The sequence below is a fragment of the Phyllostomus hastatus genome, unplaced genomic scaffold (genome assembly GCF_019186645.2).
Source record: "Phyllostomus hastatus isolate PE091 unplaced genomic scaffold, TTU_PhHast_1.1 phas_scaffold_46, whole genome shotgun sequence".
Lineage (NCBI taxonomy): Eukaryota > Metazoa > Chordata > Mammalia > Chiroptera > Phyllostomidae > Phyllostomus > Phyllostomus hastatus.
In genome coordinates this window covers 19707362-19728677 of record NW_025334032.1, presented here as the reverse complement: position 1 = coordinate 19728677, position 21316 = coordinate 19707362, and the positions used below count along the sequence as shown (strand labels likewise).

General features: G+C 39.0%; 1 protein-coding gene and 1 non-coding gene across 4 annotated transcripts in view; one reads left to right on the top strand and one right to left on the bottom strand.

Annotated features, from left to right (window-relative positions):
- Positions 1–21316, top strand: part of PSD3 (pleckstrin and Sec7 domain containing 3) — a 383494-nt gene that overhangs the window by 179966 nt on the left and 182212 nt on the right. For all 3 annotated transcript variants that reach the window (XM_045821887.1, XM_045821888.1, XM_045821889.1), the window contains one exon: positions 6219–6308. In XM_045821887.1, coding sequence (XP_045677843.1) covers positions 6219–6308 — 90 coding nt within the window. The remainder of the gene's footprint in view (positions 1–6218; positions 6309–21316) is intronic.
- LOC123807850 lies at positions 19019–19150 on the bottom strand. The gene has a single exon (XR_006783724.1). It is a non-coding gene; the product is annotated as a small nucleolar RNA SNORA42/SNORA80 family (small nucleolar RNA).

Sequence of the window (21316 nt, the reverse complement as noted above, 5' to 3'; positions counted from 1 at the left end):
CTCTGTGCCTCCCGATGCACGGGAAGGCCTTTTCAAACCTGCACGCTCTGTTAGCAGGAAGGAACTCAGAATAGAGGAAGGTGCTCTGAAAGCGCTGCCTTGGCCAGCATTTACATCAGAGCAGGCCTCCTGCCCCCAAGTCATGGACCTGTTTGGGCAGAGAATGGACAGAACCCTGACAGTGTGTGAGCTTCTCTGTGTTACTTACAAGTCATTGAAGTGCAAAGTCAATGGTTAGAGTTAGCCCTGTTCAGTGAATAGTGTTAGTTTGAATAATAGCATTTCATAATAACTAATGCAGTTTGGTACATCAGCAGAAAACAATCCAACTATCATAAGGAGTGTTTGTTCATGACAAAGACTACTTCATTTTAGTTTTACTCTGATAAAAGTGATATAAAAATTCAGGGAGCATTTAAACATATATGTCAGTAAGACACAAAATGGACTAATCTGACTTTCTGTTCTTTTGTTCCTAACCCTTACCAAGAAAAATCACCAGTGAGTCAGAGAAGGATACTAAGTGGCAGGTATAAACAGCCTCAATTAATAAGCTATTCAAGAAGTTGTTGGGCATCTTTGACCCATAGAAAGTCATGTGTCTTGGTTATCTTTATTCCTTGCACTGGTCAGACTGGAAATTAACCTGAGGCTTGCAACAATCTAAAGGGTGTTTATTGAAGGAAAAGAAACCCCGAAGAGCTGAATTTCCATAAGAATATAAGCCTTGTGGTGTTGTAGCTTTCCCTGTTACCCACCATCCCCCTCCAGTCCCATAGTGATGCTGAAACCCAATAGCCACAGTCACGGTAGCTCTGTGACCAGGAGCCTGGCGTCCACCAGATCCCACAGTCAGAACTTTTGTGAGTTGAAGGGAGAAATAAACAATTCAACAATAATAGTTTGAGACTTCAATAGCTCACTTCCAGTTATGTTTAGAATAACTACCGGAATATCAACAACATAGTAGAAGGTGTGAATAACACTGTAAATCAGCTCGATCTCACAGAGACATCTGTAGCACACACCAGCCAGTAACAGCAGAGTGTGTGCTCTTTTCCAGTACAAATGGATTATTCTCCAGGATAGGACATAAAACAAGTTTTAATAAATTGCAAAGGTGTGAAAATATACCAAATATATTCAATGATCAAAACAAAATGAAATGAAATTAGAAATCATTGGCAGAATGAAATTCATGGAAATAAACACATTTCTAAATCACCTAGGGATCAAAGATGAAATTCACAAGGAAAATTAAGAAATACTTTGAGATAAATGAAAACAAAAACACAACATAAAATGTATAAGATGCAGCTAAAGCAGTGCTAAGTGGCAGATTTGTTGCTGATAATGCCTGTATTATAAAGGAATATCTTAACATTCTTCTTTTCTCATACTGAAAGTTTAGCTATATAAGCTAACAAGCTAACAAGCTATACAAGCTAACTTTTCAGTATGAGAAGCAAAAATGGAGCAAACTAAACCCAAAGAAAGCAGAAGGAAAGAAATAATGTAGAGCAGAAAGAAACTAAAAATTTGAAAAACAATAAACATTTTAATGAACCCCCAAATTTATTCTTTGAAAAGACCAACAACATTGGCAGATGTCTAGCTAACCTGCTCATGAAAAAAAGATTCGAATTACTAACATTAGTAATGAAAGAGAGCACTTTACTATTACCTTATAAAAATGAAAAGGACTCTAAGTGAATACCATCAACAATTGTATGTTAACAAATTAGATCACCTGTGTGACATGAACAAATTTCTGGATAGATAGAAACTACTAAAACTAACTCAAGAAGAAATACAGGGTGGGCAAAAGTAGGCGTACAGTTGTGAGTACACGGAACAGTTTATTCTTATATTATTTATTAATTACACATTGTTTATTTGTATTACAACTGTAAACCTACTTTTGCTAACCCCTGTGTAAATTCTCAATAGACCTATAACAAATAAAGTGATTGAATTAGTAATTTTAAAAAACTTCCCACAAAGAAAGGCCCAAGACCAGAAAGCTTTACTTGTGAATTCTATCAAATGTTTAAAGAACTTTTAATATAAAACTTTCTCAAAAGATTCAGAAAAAAAAGTAGAGGAAATACTTCAAAAAACATTCTATGAGGACAATATTTCCATAATTACAAAACCAGACAAAGCTATCACAAAACTAACATCCCTTATGAATGGCGACACAAAAAATGTTTAAGTACATACCTAATACAGCAACATACATAAAAGATTATACAATACATTATAACTGTTTGGGGTTTATTTAAGGAGTGCAAGATTGGTTCAACAGATGAAAATCAATCTAATATACTGTATTAGTGGAATAAAAAAGAAAAGCCATGTGGTTATTTTAGTAAACATAGGTAGAGCATTTTCCAAAATGTAGTGCTATTTTATGATTTAAAAAGAAAAAATAAGCTAGGAATAAAAAGGAATTTCCTTAATCTGAAAATGAGCATTTATGAAAAACTCAGAGCTAACATGTAGTGCGTGATGGTGATAAACACACAGCTGTCCCCTAGATTAGGAACAAGACAAAAGTGTCTGCTCTTGCTACTTTTATATCAGTATTGAAGATTTAGCCAGGGTAATTAGAAAAGAAAAAGACAGAAAACATATTAGGATCAGAAAGGAGTAAGTAAAATGATCTCTGTTTACAGAAGGCCTGATTTTGTAAACTGAAAATCCTAAGGAATTTACAAAAGAAAAAAAAAAACTAGAATCTAAAAAGCAAATTCAGCAAGGCTATAGAATTCAACATACAAGATCAATTGTATTTTTGTACTAACAATGGACAGTATGAAAATGAAATTAATTTCATTTACAAGAGCATCAGAAATTCCAAGCTACTTAAGAATGAGTTTAACAAAATTACTGTATTTTTCAGACTATAAGACATGCCCCCCCCCCCCCAATTTGGGAGGAATAATGGTGGTTAATGCCGCTGTTGAGTTCTGTTTACATTTACATTGGTGAAATATTATGTTATTTATGTTATTAACTTTTTACCACATTTTTTGCTCAAAATTTTTTCCTATTTTTCTCCTCTAAAACCTAGATGTGTCTTATGGTCCGAAAAATGTGGTAGGTCAAGTCATTAACATTGAAAACTATAAAACATTACTGAAAGAAACAAGTAGAGAGGTAACCCCTGGTCATGGACTGGAGCACAGTGTTAGAGTGGCATGCTCTCCAACGTGGTCTTCTCATTCATCACATTCATTATCCAAATCCCAGCTGCACCCCTGCCCCGACACACAAACACCAGAAAGTGACACGCCAATCCTGAAATTCATGTTGAAATGCAAATGACCTAGAATAGCTACCATGAAACACCTAATTTAATCTGATACGCTTGATAAAGATTGGGAAAATTGAGACTGTCTTTTTAATATAATGTTGTGAAACAGTCTTTTTCATTAAAGTTTCTTTCTGTGCTTTAAATGAATTTTCATGAGAATTTAGAACCACATATTTAGTTTTTCAAATAATAGGAAATACCTGCCAAATAAGTTAATTGGCAAAGCCAGTTCACATTGTTAAAACATTCATCTATCTTTCATGTAAAGTCTGACTGTGTCCTTCCTGCTGATGAAAGAGGTAAGGTTTTTAAACTACATTTATTTTGCACTTTTACTGTAATTAATTAGATTGTATGGGATGAATGAGCTGTTCCATTTTATAAATTAGAAGGGGTATTGTGAAAGGGGAAGTGGAAAGTGATTGCTTTTAAGATACACAGAGGCCCAGAGACATATGAAAGGATGCTCAGCATCACTAGCCATCAGAGTGATGCAAATTAAAACCACAGTGAGGTACTGTTCACACCAGTGGGAATGACCACCATTAACAAATCAACAAACAAGTGCTGGAGAGGATGTGGAGAAAAGGGAACCCTAGTGCACTGTTGGAGGGAATGCAGACTGGTGCAAGCCACTGTAGAAAACAGTATGGAACTTCCTCAAAAAACTAAAAATGAAACTGCCTTTTGACCCAGCAATTCCACTGCTGGAATTATACCCTAAGAATCCTGAAACACCAGTCCAAAAGAACCTATGCATCCCAATGTTCATAGCAGCACAGTTTACGATAGCCAAGTACTGGAAGCAGCCTAAGTGCCCATCAGAAAATGAATGGATCAAAAAACTATGGTACATTTACACAATGGAATTCTATGCAGCAGAAAGAAAGAAGCTCCTAACTTGCGTGATAGCATGGATAGACCCAGAGAGCATTATGTTAAGTGAAATAAGCCAGGTGGTGAAAGACAAATACCATATGATCTCACCTATATATGGAACTTAATCAACAAAACAAGAATAATATAACCAGAGACATTGAAATAAAGAAAAAATTGACAGTAACCAGCGGGGAGGGGAGAGGGGGATAACAGTTGGGAAAGGAGGGGAAGGGTGGTCAAGGAACAAGTATAAAGGACCCATGGACAAAGCCAAAGGGGAGTAGGATTGAGGGTGGGAGGTGGGGGTGGGTAGGGCGGGGTAAAGTAGTAGCAGGAAAATGGAGACAGCTGTACCTGAACAATAAAGAAAATATATACTAAAAAATATATAAATAAATAAATAATATATAATTTTTACTAAAAAAGACACACATAAGTGTGTCTGTTCTCAGGCAGATGTTTTTGAAGTTAAGTTTCTGTATACATACTCCCATTAAACTATCCATGGCTTTGCATTCCTTTTAATGTCTTTTATCTTCAGGAATGTGCTGTCTACCCAGCTTGAGGACTATTCCTCTACCCTACTCTGAGTCTTTTATGAATAAAATAGCCTTGTCTTGCGTGCATTTTATTTGTATGCACGTTGTGTGCTGGGATGCTCTGATGTTGGTGCCCTCAGGTTCCCTTGAACCACACTGCACAGAGAGCCCATGCCTATGCTGCTCGTTTCTACTCCTCGTCCCTCTCCTGTGCTCCCGACAGTTTCTCTTGGTGTCCGGATGGAGCCTCCGAACCTTCCACACCTGGCAGCTCTTGCTAGCTGACTGGAGCTGGTATAGGGGGTGATTCTCTGTGTACTGGTTTTATTAGTTTTCTCAGTCAGCCTATTTGTATCTTTTCTCTTTTTATAGTTTATACTTTCTAATTATATTTTGCTTATTTTTTAAAAGATTTTATTTATTTTTTTAGAGAGAGAGGAAGGGAGGGAGAAAGAGAGGGAGAGAAACATCAGTGTGTGGTTGCCTCCCACGTGGCCCCCACTGGGGATCTGGCCTGCAACCCATGTGTGTACCCTAGACTGGGAATCGAACCAGCGACCCTTTGGTTTGCAGCCTGCACTCAAACCACTGAGCTACACCAGCCAGGGCTACATTTTGTTTATTAATCTGGGTTTTGTTGTTGTTGTTGTTGTTAAACTGATCCTTAAATATGTGTTTACAAACAATTCTCCATGAGGCTCTTCTTGCTTTTCATTTTGTGCAAAGAAGCTTTGGTTGCCTTTGTTCTGGTCTATTTTTTCAAGATTATGTCTGTAGTGAGTAGCTGTGGAGGATATAGTGACTCCAGAGCCAATGGATAAGTTTGTGTTTAGCTTTGGAAGATAAGGGCTGGTTTCTCTCTTTAAGCCAAGGGGTAGACATACTTTCTGCCCATTCCAAAGATTCAGGTTCCCAGAGCTCAGGGATCCTCTCCTGTATCTCACCCTCCACAGGTGCAGCAGTCTGCAAGCCCTCCTCAAGTTGCCCTGGAGCAAGAGAACACTACTCCTTGTAGTAAATTCCCATGCCTCTGACCCAGGAGTCTGCTGGCACTCGGGAGCTTGCGAGAGTCTAAAAATCTCAGATCCTTCACACTTCTTGACCATACATAGGAAATACAATTAAAAAGGCAAATAAATAGCTATCAGAGTTCCACCCAGAAATGTCGTTTTTATCCATGTTTTTCATTAAAAACTAAATTATATATTATTTATATAAATGTAGCACAGATTTTTTCCTTAGGGTTAAACTAAAGGTTTGGCAGAATTTTGCTATTTATTTTAATGACAATTTTTAAAGTATAAAAACCATCTGTTTTTCTTATGCATATAAATTTGTACTGTAGGTATGTATGTATTATATATACACATATATTGGGGTATGTGTGTGTATTCATGTTTCTGAAAAACTGAACCAGTTTTTTGAGAATTAATCTTAATTCCATGTGTATCATTAGGATGTATTATTTGTCTCTATTCCAGAATATTGGAAAGAAGATGACCTGCCAGGAGTTCATTGCAAACCTCCAAGGTGTTAATGAGGGTGCTGATTTCCCCAAGGATCTACTGAAAGTAAGCATTAAGATACTGGTTTCTAAAATATACTTACCTTTATATTTTCTTCTGTGTATATTCCTGTCTGAAACAGGCAGGCTCAGGATCACGATGGTTTTCTGCTTCGGGTTCTGTTCTCGGTGTTTTGATTGGGCCTTGTCCTTGGTGCATCACACTGCACAGTCCCCTTCAATTAGCGGCTCTGAAAAGTCCACATATGATGAGTAATACAGAGATAATGGGTGGATTTGGAGTAATTGCTGATACAAATGGCTGGTGGGCAGCTTTTTGTTCATTTGTAGGCAGACTGTCAGAACTCAAGAGTGATCACAAAGGTGGTATATTCACTATGGAAACAAGAAAGCATTTGCAGACTGGTACTGGAAGCAATTCAGACTAGATTCAGTCACTGGTCACAGCCACTCAGGTTGTCCCTGGAAAATAGGATAAATTAAGTCTGAGTAATTGTAGAATGCCCGAATTGTTTGCATTCAGCTTTTTTATTGGTAACAGTCAGCATGATTTTTCTTATCAGCAGGTTGTTTTCAAGGAAATAGCTTGAAACTCGTAACATTCTACAGCGGCATAAATGAGGTGTGTGTGATCAAGTACAAAATAGCGATTGATAATGGATGCAACTATTTTGTAAGTTTAGGATAAGATGTGTAAGTTGAGAATGTGATTTTTACAGAGTTCTGTTTGTTTCTAGCCTTCTTTTTAAAACCTTTGTACATACGTAGATTTCTTTTGAAAGCAGTTCCTTTGAATGAATTTGCTAAAAACGATGACATATTTGAATCTTGCATAATGTAGAAATGTACCAGTTAAAATATAAGTCCTATATTATGTTTCATGTGACTTTTAAACTATAAAAAATATGTAGAATAGAGTTCTGCAGAATTTGGAAAGTCATATATACTGTGGAAAATGAAAGAAGTTATTAAAATAGGGTACAATGAGATTGTTAGTCTTTCTGACATTAATTGCAGCTTGTTGAAAAATTGTATTATGAAAAAAAGGAAGAAAAATAGCTTCAGCTTACTATATAAGGTATAATTATATAATTTTATTATATAATTTTTATAACTGTGTAATTCTATAATTTTAATATAATTTTATTGAGGTGTAATTGACATACCACATTATACTCGTCTCAGGTGTGTGACATAATGACTATGCTATCTGTTGCACAGCGGTTACAGGAAGTCAAGTTAAACATCTGTCACCATGCATAGTGACAGAATTTTTTTTCCTGTGGTGAGAACTTTTGAGATATACCCTCTCAGCAGCTTTTAAATGTGCACCACAGCATGATTAACTGTGCTCACCATGCTGCACCTCACATCCCGATGACTGGAAGCTTGTAGCTTTGACGCCCTTTGCCCCTTCCGCCCACTCCCCCACCCCCTGCCCCTGGCAACCACCAGTCTGTTAAGGAAGTGTCTTCTAAGTTTTTTCTTTACAGAGCAAATGCTGCCCTTTGTGAGGCTGCAGTTCCAAATGGGATTGGGCAACAAAAGGTCTTGGATTGTGATGTGTTAAATGTGTTCTGTACATTCCTTGGAGCCGTCTTGTCGATACAGGTTAACGAGTCTGTTTTCAGTCGAGCTGTGTTAGCGTGGACAATAATGGAGTCTTTTATGAGAGGATTTGTGAGGCTTTTACCCAGTTATCAGAAATGAAAATCGACAGGAACATTTTTCATGGCGAATCGTTTAGATTTCAGTGGTGAGCTTATGGTAGCGTGTGTGACTGGGAGTAAATTGTTGGACATGTTAGAACACATGGAGTGGGGCTGCCTGGACCCAAAGGCAGCTACCGCCCAGTCCAGGGGCTGCCGCTCACCTCGAGTAAACACACGTTGTTCGAGCTACTCTGCTGAGACCTTGCTGGGTGATCTGTTGCCGTTGCACAGTTGAGATCATGTTCACAAACCTCGGGGGAGAAAATACGCATTATGCTACTCGTTATTTACTGTGGGAAGATGACAGTGAAATGGCACTGAAAAGTGACAGTGGTATTTAGCACGGAAATTATCAAATCAAATATTGATTTTCTGTCACAGCAAAGCTCAGCCAGTCACCGTCCCAACATGAGTTTTTCATTTCAGTAGGAATCGGGATTTTACTGCAGATTTCAGCAAGAAAAGGTTTCCTCCAAACCATTTTTGTTTTATTTTACTCTTCTGTGGCTATTCCTTTTCCCTTTCCTTCCCTCCTTCTCCCTCCTCTCTCCTCTCCTCCCTTTCTCCATTTCTCTGTATTTCTCCTCCCCCCCCCCATTCCTCACTGAAACTAATTATTGGGTGGAATATTAATTTGAATTTTGGGGAACATGATACATATGCCACACAGACAGATGCATACATGCATACAGATAACCACAAAAGTATTATCATCTCATAATCTTACAGTTCTCCCTCTCCAACCTAAAAACTTACATACTTGTACATTAGTTCAATTTATGAAGTAAGATGCTTACTATTACATAGATGGAACTGAGGCTTTTATTGTTACATAATGACCTTATTACTTTCGGATTCCCTTGCATTGGAAGTAACATTTCAACTCGTGGGTGTTGTTCACTGTTTTTATGTGTCCTGTAGTACTTGCTGGAGTCCACTAGATTCATTGGGTGTTTTGGAGTTGGAGAACACGGTGGGACCAAATAGGTTCCTGTCCTCAGAGATCACAAACAACTGAGAAAGACGGAGGGTCTTTCTCCCTTAAAATAAGCAATGACTCCACATTAAAATGAAAGTATAAAGCAAATTCTGCTGGTTCTCAACAGAATTGGTTATAGAAAAAACTTAAATGAAAACTTGTTTAAACCTTTAATTCAGAGACTTGAGTTAATATTTTGCTTTCACTTTGCCATAGGCTATACTGAAGGAATGGATGTGTTGAGCCCTTTTTTAATTTATAATTCCACCAGTTTCCCCTGTCACTTGAATGACCTAAAAAGATATTTGAGTGCTTTATGCGAGTAAGAATTTTTCCCCAGAAGTTGTTTAAAGTATAAGCTATTGATATCTCAGTGAAAAATGGGTAAGTTGGGTATCAAGGACAACCACAGATGGATGATTATTCAGGTTCTTTACTGCTGAAGTCTTGCGGAGGGTGGGGAGTGGTGTCTGATACAGACCTTTGCAGTGTAGGTATAACTTCAGTATGAGACTTGTTTTGACTTTTAACTAGGTTATTATTCCATCTCATCTCCCACCCATAAACATTGATGTTCTCTCTTTCTCATAAGTCCCCCCCACCCCGCCCCGTGACCTCGACACATCAAGACAGTAACTCATTCAATAAAATATGCCAAAATACCTGGCCTGTCTCATGGCTCTATGGGGCCTGCCCATCCCAACACTTGGATGTGGTTTACCTTCAAGCATCATTGGATAAGAAGGGGAATGAGGTGTTCTGCTTTTGATTATGACAGATTTAATAAGACACTCCTAAGACTCTCTGATACATAATAAAACTCTTAAGGACATGAATGTAGAGGGATGGGAATGCAACATGTGGGTCAGTTCTGGGTGGGAGGCCAAACTTCTGAAAGATGGCTGGGTGTGCTTGTGTATTTGGGAGCTATACTGACTGGGTTCTAATCCCAACCCCCTCTCTTATTAGCTGAGGGATGTGAGCAAGTTCATTTAAACTTTGGGTCTTGTTTTCCCCATCTGTGAAATGGGATATTTTATTAGTCCTTGCCCCGCCTAGTTGTTTGAATAGTTACAACTTTTTATTTAATATTAGCGTATTGTTTACCTTGCACAAAGTGGACTGGGAAGGGACTCCATCCCTTCCTGAAGGTATGTGAGCCTAAGGTGTTTACAGCTCCTACGGTCAAGTGTGACTAGTGTCAGCAGACAAGATGTCTGTCCCCTGCCCCTGTTTAGTCTGTGAACACACATTCTCTTGGTCATTAAAGGGAACCACCTGACACCTTGACCTTGAGCATTTCCCTTTTTACAGTAAGATTTTTAATCCTCATCATTTATGCCTCCTTTTTTCCCCCAAAGACTAGTTTGTTCCAAAGAATGTCCATCAAAATCCCCACGAGAGGTGTTTATTCGTAAGGTCTGTCTCAACATTGCATAGGCATCCGAGAATGAACCTTGGCCACCCCTCCCTTTCCCTGGCCTTGTACCTTGTTAGCAACAGTCTCTTTCTCCTGAGTCTCTCTCTCGCGCTGTGTTTTTATATCTTATATTTGGTGTGGGTCTTTGATGCTGCAAAAGTGGAGGTTCTGTGGAGAGTTTGGTTTTAAACCAGCCTTGGACTCTTGAAGAACCTTTGAAGAAGCACATTGGTTCTTGTACTCTTTAGAGACTCCAAGATGATCCTGGGATATTATTGGAGACGTGAATTCCTTGACGTGACTAAATGTCCCTGAGTAAGAGAAATGTTACCAGATGTCTACCTGCTCTCCTGTGTTTCCTCCAGAATGAGAGCCCGAGGTCAGGAAGCTCCAGACGCCGGATTGTTGGTGTTCAGCCTGGTGCCTGCCAACTCCTGACTGTGTTGGCCTGTGGGTCTCTCCTTCCCAGTCCTGTCAGGGGCAGATACCAAGGAACTAGTGAGAGTGTTGGCGTGTCATCATACAGATGTTTTGGAAGCTCTTTGTAGAATAGGTTTTAAGAATTGTCCTAAAGGTTCCTCTGTCTCATGCTCAAAATGTAGCACCTTGCTTCTTTGCCTTCCTGTTTCCTAAGTTTTATTTCTTCTGAGTCTCCAATGAACCTCTGTCCTTAGTTTTGGCAGAAAAGCTACATTTTTATCTTCAGTCCAGTCTGCTTTCCATGTCTAACTCTGGTGGTTGATAATCCTCCACTTCTTATTACATACAGGGAGAGACTCGGGGACTTCCCGTAATGGCCACCAGGTATTTAGATATGTAGGGGGAAATAGCCACGTCAAAATATGCTTCTGTGAAAGATGGGAAGAAACAATATGAAATAAGAAAAAAGGAGCCAGGGAGAAGTGGCAGAGCAACAGAAAGGGTGGAAGGTCAGGTATCAGCCGCACGATTACATTTTGAGGAGACATCTGGACAAGATTTTGACAATAAAAGAGGAACCCTATTTATGATCCCCGGTTTCTTACTGCCACCTACCATTTCATGCCCAATTCATATCCTTCTTAATATTTTCATCCTACTCATAGTTAGGTCTTTAATTTTTTTTTTCCTGAGCAGCAGTTTAATTCAGTAGGTGCCAAGGGGAAGTAGAAAAGAAATGGCTAAAATAATCTCTAATATAAGCATATTTGTATCACCTTAGTGATAGAGAGGACATAAACAACAAAATGACCAAGTCTTTCAAAAATGATTCTAATGTAACTGAAAACCAAAACTGAATGCAAGGTGCAGAGTGTTTAAAACATACCCCCTCCTAAATCTGTGTGAGTACACAAATAGCTTTAAGAGTAATTCCAGTTAAAGTGCAGTCTCACTAGAAATCAGTAAAAAGCAAGGCAAATAAATCTTGCTTGGGCAAGTCAATAACATGCCACCCTTTCAGGCTTATGATAAGATGTTTGACTTTATGATACTCTTCATAAATTTAATTTTTTGGTAGAAATTGTTTGCTTCTTTCTCCTTTACTTAGGAATTTATTAACTTTTAAATTAGCTTGCAGTCAAGGGAAAGTCGTTTTGTTTTGTTTTTTTCACTCTCAGGTTTGTAGTTAGTGTTGGGTGGGGGGAGAAAGAGAGGGAGAGTGCGCACAGGATGGGAGGGTAAAGTGGCAAATAAAATGAAAAAATATCAATCAGTATGCCTGGCTTAGTGTGATTTGCCTGCTTCATTCTATTAATGGAATGATAAATAACAATGAATTAAATTGTTATCTATTCTATTTGGGTAGAATCCCAATAAAAGTTCTTATTCAGATGTGTATGTTTGCCCTTGCTTTTCCAGAAAAATAGAATTTAGGTGATGCTCTTTTAAAAGAAGCTTCTAAGAATATATAGATTGCCTGCATACACTCCTTAATATATATACTTGGCTGAAAGTGTTATATGTTTTATTTTAAATGCAGTTTTTTCATTTGGTATTTTTAGGGAAAAATAATTTGTGGAAACAATGGAGACCTTGGCCAGGATGGTAGAATTTAAACAGACTCAAAAGGTCAACAAACAAAAACACATTTTAAATAAAGATTAATATGTCTTGTTGGACAAGGAAGAACATAAGTAGGAAATACAACATTTTACTATGCAGGTTCATAACCATTAGTCTTTTTAAATGTATTATAGATGGATACAGGGTAAGCAAAAAAAAATCAATCAGCCATTAAAGGTTTAGAGATAAGCAATTTTTTATAAGCTTCATTTCCAAAAAAAGACTTGTTTACACAGTAACAGCAGGAGCCGTAAGGATTTTTCTAAAAAAGAGAGAGCGATGTCAGCCCGGCTCTCGAACAGAGTTCTGTTTATCTACCTAAACGGCCCTTCAGCCAGGGAGGAGAATGGAAAGTTAACAATGACAATATCTCCCCTGTTTTTCTTTCTTTATACCAAAAGGCTGACCTTAAGCAACATTCTCCTCTATCTTTGCCCTCTTCTTTCGTCTTTGCTTCCAGTATTTTAGTGAGGACGGGTGTAAGAAGAAAGCCGAATAAGAATGGGTTTTAGCGGTACAGTGATCCCTCACCTATTGAGGGAGTGAACATTCCAGAGACCCCCGCGATAGGTGAAAATCCACAAAGTAGTGGTGTTATATTCATTTTATTATTTTTATATATTTTAAGGCTTTATAAACCCTTCCCACACTTCTATAAACCTTTCCCACTCTCTTATTAACCTTTCCCACACTCTTATAAACACTTCATATGCTCCTAAACACTTTCTACATTCTCAAACCTATGTAATTTTAACAACATATAAAATTCTACATGGGTACTCACCAGTGAAGTATACAGTTGTCCCTCGCTATATCGCAGTTCACTTATTGCGGCTTCACTGTATCGCAGGTAAGTGAACTTCGATATAGCAAGGGACGACTGTACTGGTATCTTGGTTGTGACATTGTACTATAGGTTTGCAGATGTTATTGCTGGAGGAAACTGGATGAAAGGTGCCAGAACTCTACTCTGACAAGCTGCAGAGTAGATTATCTCAATAAAACTTTCAGTGAAAAAAAAAAGGTCCACTAAAAAAAGGCAAATGGGACAGTTTCTTTCCATTCAGCCAGGGACTTCTGTATAATGTAAAAATTAGCATAGTGCAATTTTCCTGCTCTGGGCCTTTCTTTCAGAGTGCTGAATGTGTAGCGGCAGTAAAGATGGTGGTATTGAGAAAAAGGCAATGGGGGTTATTTTCAAGAGATGAAATTTGGAAGTCACATGAATCTTTTTTTTTTTTAATTATTCCTGTTAACTCCAGATGTTGTGGAGAATTGTTTGGAAGGAAGTGGGAGTAGAAATGGAAAGACCGTAAAGGAATGGTTGCAGTTGTCCACGGGAAAAGTAATGGTGACTTGGATGTGGGTGGCGACCTCACTGAGGCAATATATTCCCTGTGGAATTATTTTGTGCTTGTTATTAAAGTTCTGTTGCAAAATTGTTTTCCCAGGTTGCCCCTCTGTCCTCTCTTCTTTATCGCCTATAGGCTAAACTATGTGGAGCGGAAGAGCCATACAAAGTAGAAGAACCTAATTGTTTTTAGGAGTTCATGTTTGATCTGTGAGGCCAATGTAATGGGAGGCTTCATGGCGGTGCGAAGTGTGTAGTGTCAGAGTTGGAAAGCAAGCCCAATATCTGACCTTGGCCAGTCAACTTAACTTTTTTCAGTTTTCTCAGGTGTGACGTGATTAATAAGACCTTCCTCCAAGAGTGACTGTGACAATTAATACGGCGATGTGTGTTTGGCAGCTAGCACTGTGTTGTCTAGAACGCATCCGCGTGTGCCTGGTGTTAGCGCCTTTGTCTTCTTAGCGCTGCTCGTTTCTGCGGCGGGCCTCTGGGGCTGTCTCGGTGCTGCTTGTGACAGGTGGTCGAGGCCCAGGATGGTAATCCCACCCCTTGGTGCCTTAGTTTCTTGTAAAATAAGCTATCTGGGCTGTGCCGTGACTCTCAGGTTTTCAGTCCCAGCTTCCGTGGTCCCCAGCACCCGATGCCCACCCCTTCCCTGTCAGCCTCCGCACCCGGACAATGCTGCGTGTTTGTTTCTCTGCTGTGCTTAAACTTACGTCTTTTGAGCAGAATATTCCAAGGCAAAGAATAAGTTTCAAAAACTCTGTACATGATCTTTAAGGATCTTTTCAACCTGAGTACTGGGAGCATTCTTAACATCATTTATTTCTTTGTAAACTCAAGTCATATTTCTCAAGTGTTAACTTTTATATTTTATATATCAGTTTAAACAAAGAATGCATACTTAATAGTGAAAGTTCTGCTTAAAGTTCAAGAAAATTATCTTGGCTGTAGCAGTATTCTCAGAGGGTTACTCCTAAAGAATTATGTGAGGGAGAAGCAGACCCAGTCTGGAAAAAAGTCTGAACTTCATTATTATTATTATTATTATTATTATTATTATTATTGATTTGAGAGAGAGAGAGGGTGGGGAAGAGAGAGAGAAACATCAGTTTGTTGTTCCACTTATTTAATCATTTATTGGTTGATTCTTGTATGTGCCTTGACTGGGGCTCGAACCTGCAGCCTTGGCGCATCAGGATAACACTCTAACCAACTGAGCTACCTGGCTAGGGCAAGTCTGAACTTCTTATAAATGAAAGGCTTCAGTGAATTCTCAAAAATACTTGATCTGAGTTATATTCAGAAAATGTAGTTGAAAATAGGAATTTATGGGTGGTATTTAAGTATAGCTAAAAAAAAAAAAAGAGCATCAGCCGTTGCCTAGAGTAGGTGAGCTCTCCGAGAAGGTCATGGAAACCTGGTAGCAACAGTATCTAGGGAGGAAAGGGCTTGGATGCTTATACTAATATAAGAAGAGAGCCTTTAAAGAGAAAAGCTATGTTAGCAAGCTTTTTAAGAGAAAAGCTTTAAAGGTTCTGGCTTAGAATATGGAAGATTGCTTTTTTTGGTAAAGTGGATCAAGCTGAGTGGTGATGAAAGGTTCCTGGTGTGTTTCTGCTTCTGCTTCCCCCGTGGAGATCTGGGAGCATGCTACTGCTTCCAGTGACGCGCTCGTCATGGACAGAATAATGATGCTCCCTTCAGTTGGTTCCGACCCTGAATGAAACACGACGGTGATAATGAAGATAATCCTTTGAAGTAGCTGAAGATCCACAAATCATGTTCATGCTTTAAAAAAAAACTATCCAAAAGAAGTCTGTTAGAACATTTTGACAGAACAGATGCTGCTTAACAAGTACAAACAGATTTTCAACCAAAAGAAAAAGCATTTGGCATGGGGAGGTAATAATCATTAAAGGTACTGTGATGGAGTTAATTCCTACATGGGTTCTACTTTTAACTTGACCATGAAGAAGTGCTACAGAAGTTCATACTCAGATGCATCCATAGCAGTTAGAATGTTTGTGTGTCTGGACCATTGTTTAAATGCCGTAATATAGTCCATCAAGGTTGCTGCTGCTTTCACTCCAGCGTGAACACACAGTACTGATGTGAATCCAATGAACGGGTCACGTTGTGAATAATACTCCTTGTAGGTCGGTCACACCAGTGACAACAGCGGGCAGGGTCCTCAGGAGCCTGCTTTGAACAGGCCTGCAATCCAGTGGCAAATGAGCTCTCATGGAGCATGTCCCTTCCTAAACACAGTGTTTACCTACCTATCCATTAAAGATACACAGAAACAAATTTTAATTTAAGGGCATTTATCTATAGTTTAGGCAGTAAAAAAAATCTATAAAGTAAAGCAGTGTGCTCTGTGGTTGTATTAGTGTCTCCCTTATGTAGAGGTCAGCTGCCTAAAACAGTGAAAAAGTTGAAAACACACAAGAATAAAAATAGCTCTGAACATCCGGATTGAAAGGGTATCACAGCGTTGGTATACTGAATCTCACAAACTTTATTCTGACCCTCATTTATGGCCTATTTTAATAATAACTGCATTTTTTACTTCAGAATTCTGGCCCAGTCTTTTTTCCTGGAGTGTCCTAGGCAAATGGCCATAGAGACAAGGAGAATACCAGTACGCAAGCAACTTCTGACACCTGGGGACAGGGGCAGGCACCTGCCACCGATCCTCTCTGAGCCAGGTCTTCGTTAACAAGGCAACAGCCATATCCAATTGATTTTTCTAAAACAATTTAATTAAAAACAATCATTTAGGTTGTTACTAAATGTTTAAATCTAACTACTTGATATCAATTATTTTGAAGAAACCATTCTTTTCCCACCTAGCCATGAATTAGAAGGATGAAGTTGGGGGGGTCCTGTTAGTCAGTGCTATGCCAGGAGGTGATTTCGTCATGGAATGTAGAGAGAGTGAACCTTAAACAACAGCGGTCTCCAAAGCTAGCAGCTGGAGCTGTTCTGACAAAGGGCAGGCAGGTCTGTGTAGCCAGTAGCTTCTCGGAGAAGGGCTTACTGTCACACAGCAGAGCAACGGGTGTACTTAATGAATCGTCAGAAATGCTTCCTTGTGTTTACTTAGTTTGATTAAGGAGTGTGAAGTATATTCAGAAAGATTGCCAACAGAACTGTTTTATAAAGATTTTGGCATATAGAGAAATTAGGTCCAATCAGAAACTAATATAGACTAACTCATCTCTATACCCCAAAACATTCTTGAACTCTGTTCTCTGTCAGTGTTGTGTTTTGTTGTGTTGTTGTTACTTTAGAGATTTATATTTCTTTTAGTTGTTTTAACATTTGCCCTTCCCGCAGACTTGCCACAGATAGCAGTGTGGTGTCGTGCTGTAGTGTTACTTTCTCAGAAGCACCAGGAAACATATCTCCCCAGACATCACAAGGCTGATGTAGGTACCTGAAGCTTCGTTTTGACACTTTGCCTCATGGTCAGTGTAGACACTCCTGTGGTTCTTCCTCATGATCTCTCCAGACTACCTGTTGAGAGTCCCTCTACCTTCCTATCCTTTCCCTGATTAAAACACGGCCATTTGAAGGTCATCAGAAGACATCAGTGCTTACTCCTGGCACAAGTAATTTCACCAAGATATTCTTAATTCTAGAAGCAGTTACTCCTTGAGAATACAACATAGATAAGCTGTTACTCCTTTCCTCTTTTTATTTCATTTCCAGAAACATAAATCAAAGGTAAATCTGTGTACCCAACATACAACCATGAAGGGTTATTCTTTGCATCTCCAGTTACTAATCCTATGTTGTGAACTTAGGCAAAAAAACACCTTTGAAAAGAGTCATGGATAGGTAAATGCAGTACCCACATCCTCCTACAACCACATCAGAATCACAACAAAACTATGGAGCAACCATCATTGAGATGACCTGAAACCACCTGAATGGAAGTCCTACAGCTAGGGATGTAAAGAAGCCACATCAAGACTAAAAAGCCAAGTTCTTTGTCAGTCATATTACAGTCAGATCTATGGCCATGTCATGTATAGTTTTATCATTTTCAGACATTGTTTCACTCTGATGTGTTTGCAGATAGGTTTCATCTTAAAGATCCATGGAAAGGACTCTGACTTATTCTAAAAGAGCTATCTGAGAATAAATTTTCAGATCACACCCTTAGACTGGATCCAGACTTACAGAACTCGAAGGACTAACTGGATTTATGGCAATACAGGCAAGTGATCTGGATAAAGAAGAATCGATCATATGGGACTGACTGAACTGAGCATAATTATTATTTTTATTACTTTTTTCAAAATATTGCTGACTTTTAAAAATTTTTTGTTTCCCAGATATAAGGAAATTTGTTTTCCTTAGAGCAGTTTGGTAAATTATACCTTTGTAAGCAACATTGAAGCATTTACATTTTTCTCCCTGTCTGATCCCTCTAGAATTTGGAAAGTCTTAGTGATTATTATTTAATTTTCATGGCAATATGTCTGTTTGCATGAATTCAACGAGAGTCTGTTCTCTCTATAACAGGACACTATTGGAAACTGGTTTATTAACCAAGACTTTGAGTGGCACATCATGTTTGAGAGACATGCATAGACTCTCATGTTACCAGAAAGCTTTAAGAAATTAAGATTGACTTTGGAAGCCAGTAAAAGTCCCTTGAAAAACCACCTGGTACCTGGCCTATTTACACAGTTCATGGCAGTCTTTCCTGGTCAGGAATGAAGGTTGCTTTCCTGGGAGATGGTGAAGAAGGAACCTCGAGACAGTAGGAGGGAACCCTGAGAACTTGAGGAATTAGCCCAAATCTGTGGATATTGCAGGCAAAATCTGGTGGTAACTATGTAGCTCAGCTGTTTTGCCCTGAAAGGTTCTTTCAAGTTCAATTTGGAGATTCCTTATGAGATTCCAGTAAAGCAGATTTAAGAGTACCTACACGATCACTTGTTACTCTCATTGCATTTGTGCATAATCAAGTGAAACTTATTGAAACTAGACTTATGCAATCAATAGTTTGACGATCTTTGAGAAAACTGAGGACAATTTTAGGGAGAGAAATTGTGTTTCCATAGAATCTATCATATATGGTTGCGGCTATTAAACTCTCATTCAGTTACTTGTCTACAAGTTTTAGTTTTCACCTGTAAACTGGACTGGATCTTGAATTTTTCTAGTTTCCTTGAATATTTAGCTAACTCTCTGAACAATGCTTCATTTTTCTCCCACCCTTTTTTCCCCTCCCCACTGTGCGGCCCACTTCAGTGCCTGCAGCCCACAGGCAGAGACCAGGCAATGGTTCTGGGCCAGGGTGCTCTGGCATGGGGCACTGTGAGAGACCCAGGGGGAAGAGCCTGCCATAAATCCAAGCCCATGCGTTTCTCCCACCCTTTGACTTAGAGTTTCTAAGAACTAAAACTTTCTGGAGCCATGCAATTGCAGATTGCAGCTCAAGGACGCACTGTGCACTTCAGAAAAGTCACCACAACAGCTCATACTCATGAACCCATCTCGGTGATGGATCGTGAGCCATGCAAAATTCACTGGAGCACCTGATGGCATCATCAAGGACTTGCACACAGCAGATGCAGAGGGTCTGCCAGATAGTCACTGCCTGCTCCATTCCAGCAAAAGGAACTTCGAACCTTACATCCAGAAATCTCAACTGACAGCCTCATGGAATCAAACTGGTTTATAATTCCTCTGATTATTAATCTTTTTTTTTCCTTGTTTTCATAAACATACCCCTTATTAAATACCTGATTACTTTAAAAAAAGAAAGAAAGGAGTTATGGACTTTGAGACTACATGAATTTTGATTAAATTGTGTTGCTTATCACTTGTGCATGTATCTCCTCCCTGCCCCTATTCTTAAGGGCAGAGACTGTACCTTGCTGGTCACAGTATCCCTTACACCTAGTGCAATGCCAGGACAAATCAAGGATTCCATAAGTACTTGTGAGAGAAGTGATTGTAGTTTTATATAAAACACAGTGCAGTGATTTCTAACCATTGGATAGTCTTTATGAGCTCGTATGAACAACTTGATATACTATATAGAATTGTGAATGTGTGAGGATGTATCTGTCCTTCTGAGAGAGAGAGATCCATAGCTTTAATCATTTCAGATGGATCTGTGTCCTCAAAATATTGAAAGCTATATACCAAGGACTCCTCTAGAGTGGAGCCTTGTACTTCGTTGTTTCAGTTACAATAAACAGAAAATTTAGGAGAAAGGATTTTTCTCTTGACAGAACACTTTCATTCACTGAGGCCTTGCTGCATGCTAGACTCTGTGCTGGATTCAGGGTGCGGCCCCCAGTAAGACAGATGTGGGCCATGCCCTCAGGGAGCCCAGAATTTGGCAGGGAAAACAAATATTGGACCCATGATGATATAGACTATGAAATGCTTTATTCAAAATTATATACTAATTGTGTTTAGGTGTAGAAGACATACTCTATAGATTTGCCATGTGTAGCAAAGTCAGAAGGTGGATGAAGATGAAATTTGCTAAGATTCATGGATTCTTGTTTTGGTCAGGACTGTGCTAAATATACTGGGGACAGTAAAGATGAGTAAGGGATGCATCCTGCCCCGAAGGAATTTCTAATCTAGTATAGTGGTTCTCAACTCTGGCTACACATTAACATCATTTGAGGTGAGAAGAGGAAAAGTAGGCAACTTCCATATTCTCACTCAGATGGAAACTGCTAAAATGGCATAGACACTTCAGAGAAAGGTCTTGAACTTTCTTATAAAATTAAACATGTACTTACCCTGTGATCCAGCAATTCAAGAAAAATGAAAACATATGTTACTAGAATATTCCGAACAGCTTTATACATAATAGATCAAAACTAGAAAGAACCCAAATGAAGGGGTAACAGATGAAGGGGTGAACTGTGGTGTATTCATATAACGTGATACTTAATAAAAAGGAACAGACTGCCAGTACACACAACATCAAGAATGAAGGAAGCTCTATACAAACCTGTGCAACGCATGATTTTCTTACATGAAGTTCTAGTGTAGGCAAAACTACTCTACGATGCGGGGAGAAGGCAACAGTGGTTTACTCTGAGGATGCGAGGATTGGAATTTCCTAGGAATGGACTACACATACACACACACGCTTCCTCACTGGCTTGGGTACCCCGAGAGCTCAGACCTGGCCTTTATCTCTCATTACATGTATTGAGGTGACATTATTAAGAGTACATAGGCTTTAAGTGTACATTTCTGTGATACACGATCTGCTGTGTTGTGTTGTATACACACCACCCACAGTCAAATCATCTAATATTTCTAAATGTTGAGGAAAATGTCACTGTCAGAGCTGTAAACAAAAACTTGAGTTCTTCTTCCTGCTCTGCCTTCCTCCCCCTCCTCAATTTCAGGTCTCTGGGATGGGACCCATGTGCATTTTAAAAAGCTCCTCAAAGGATTCTGATACCGACTGAGACTTGAACTGTCAGATGGAAGAAAGTACAAGAGAAAGCGTATTAGCTTCCTATTGCTGTTGTAATAAACTACCACCAAC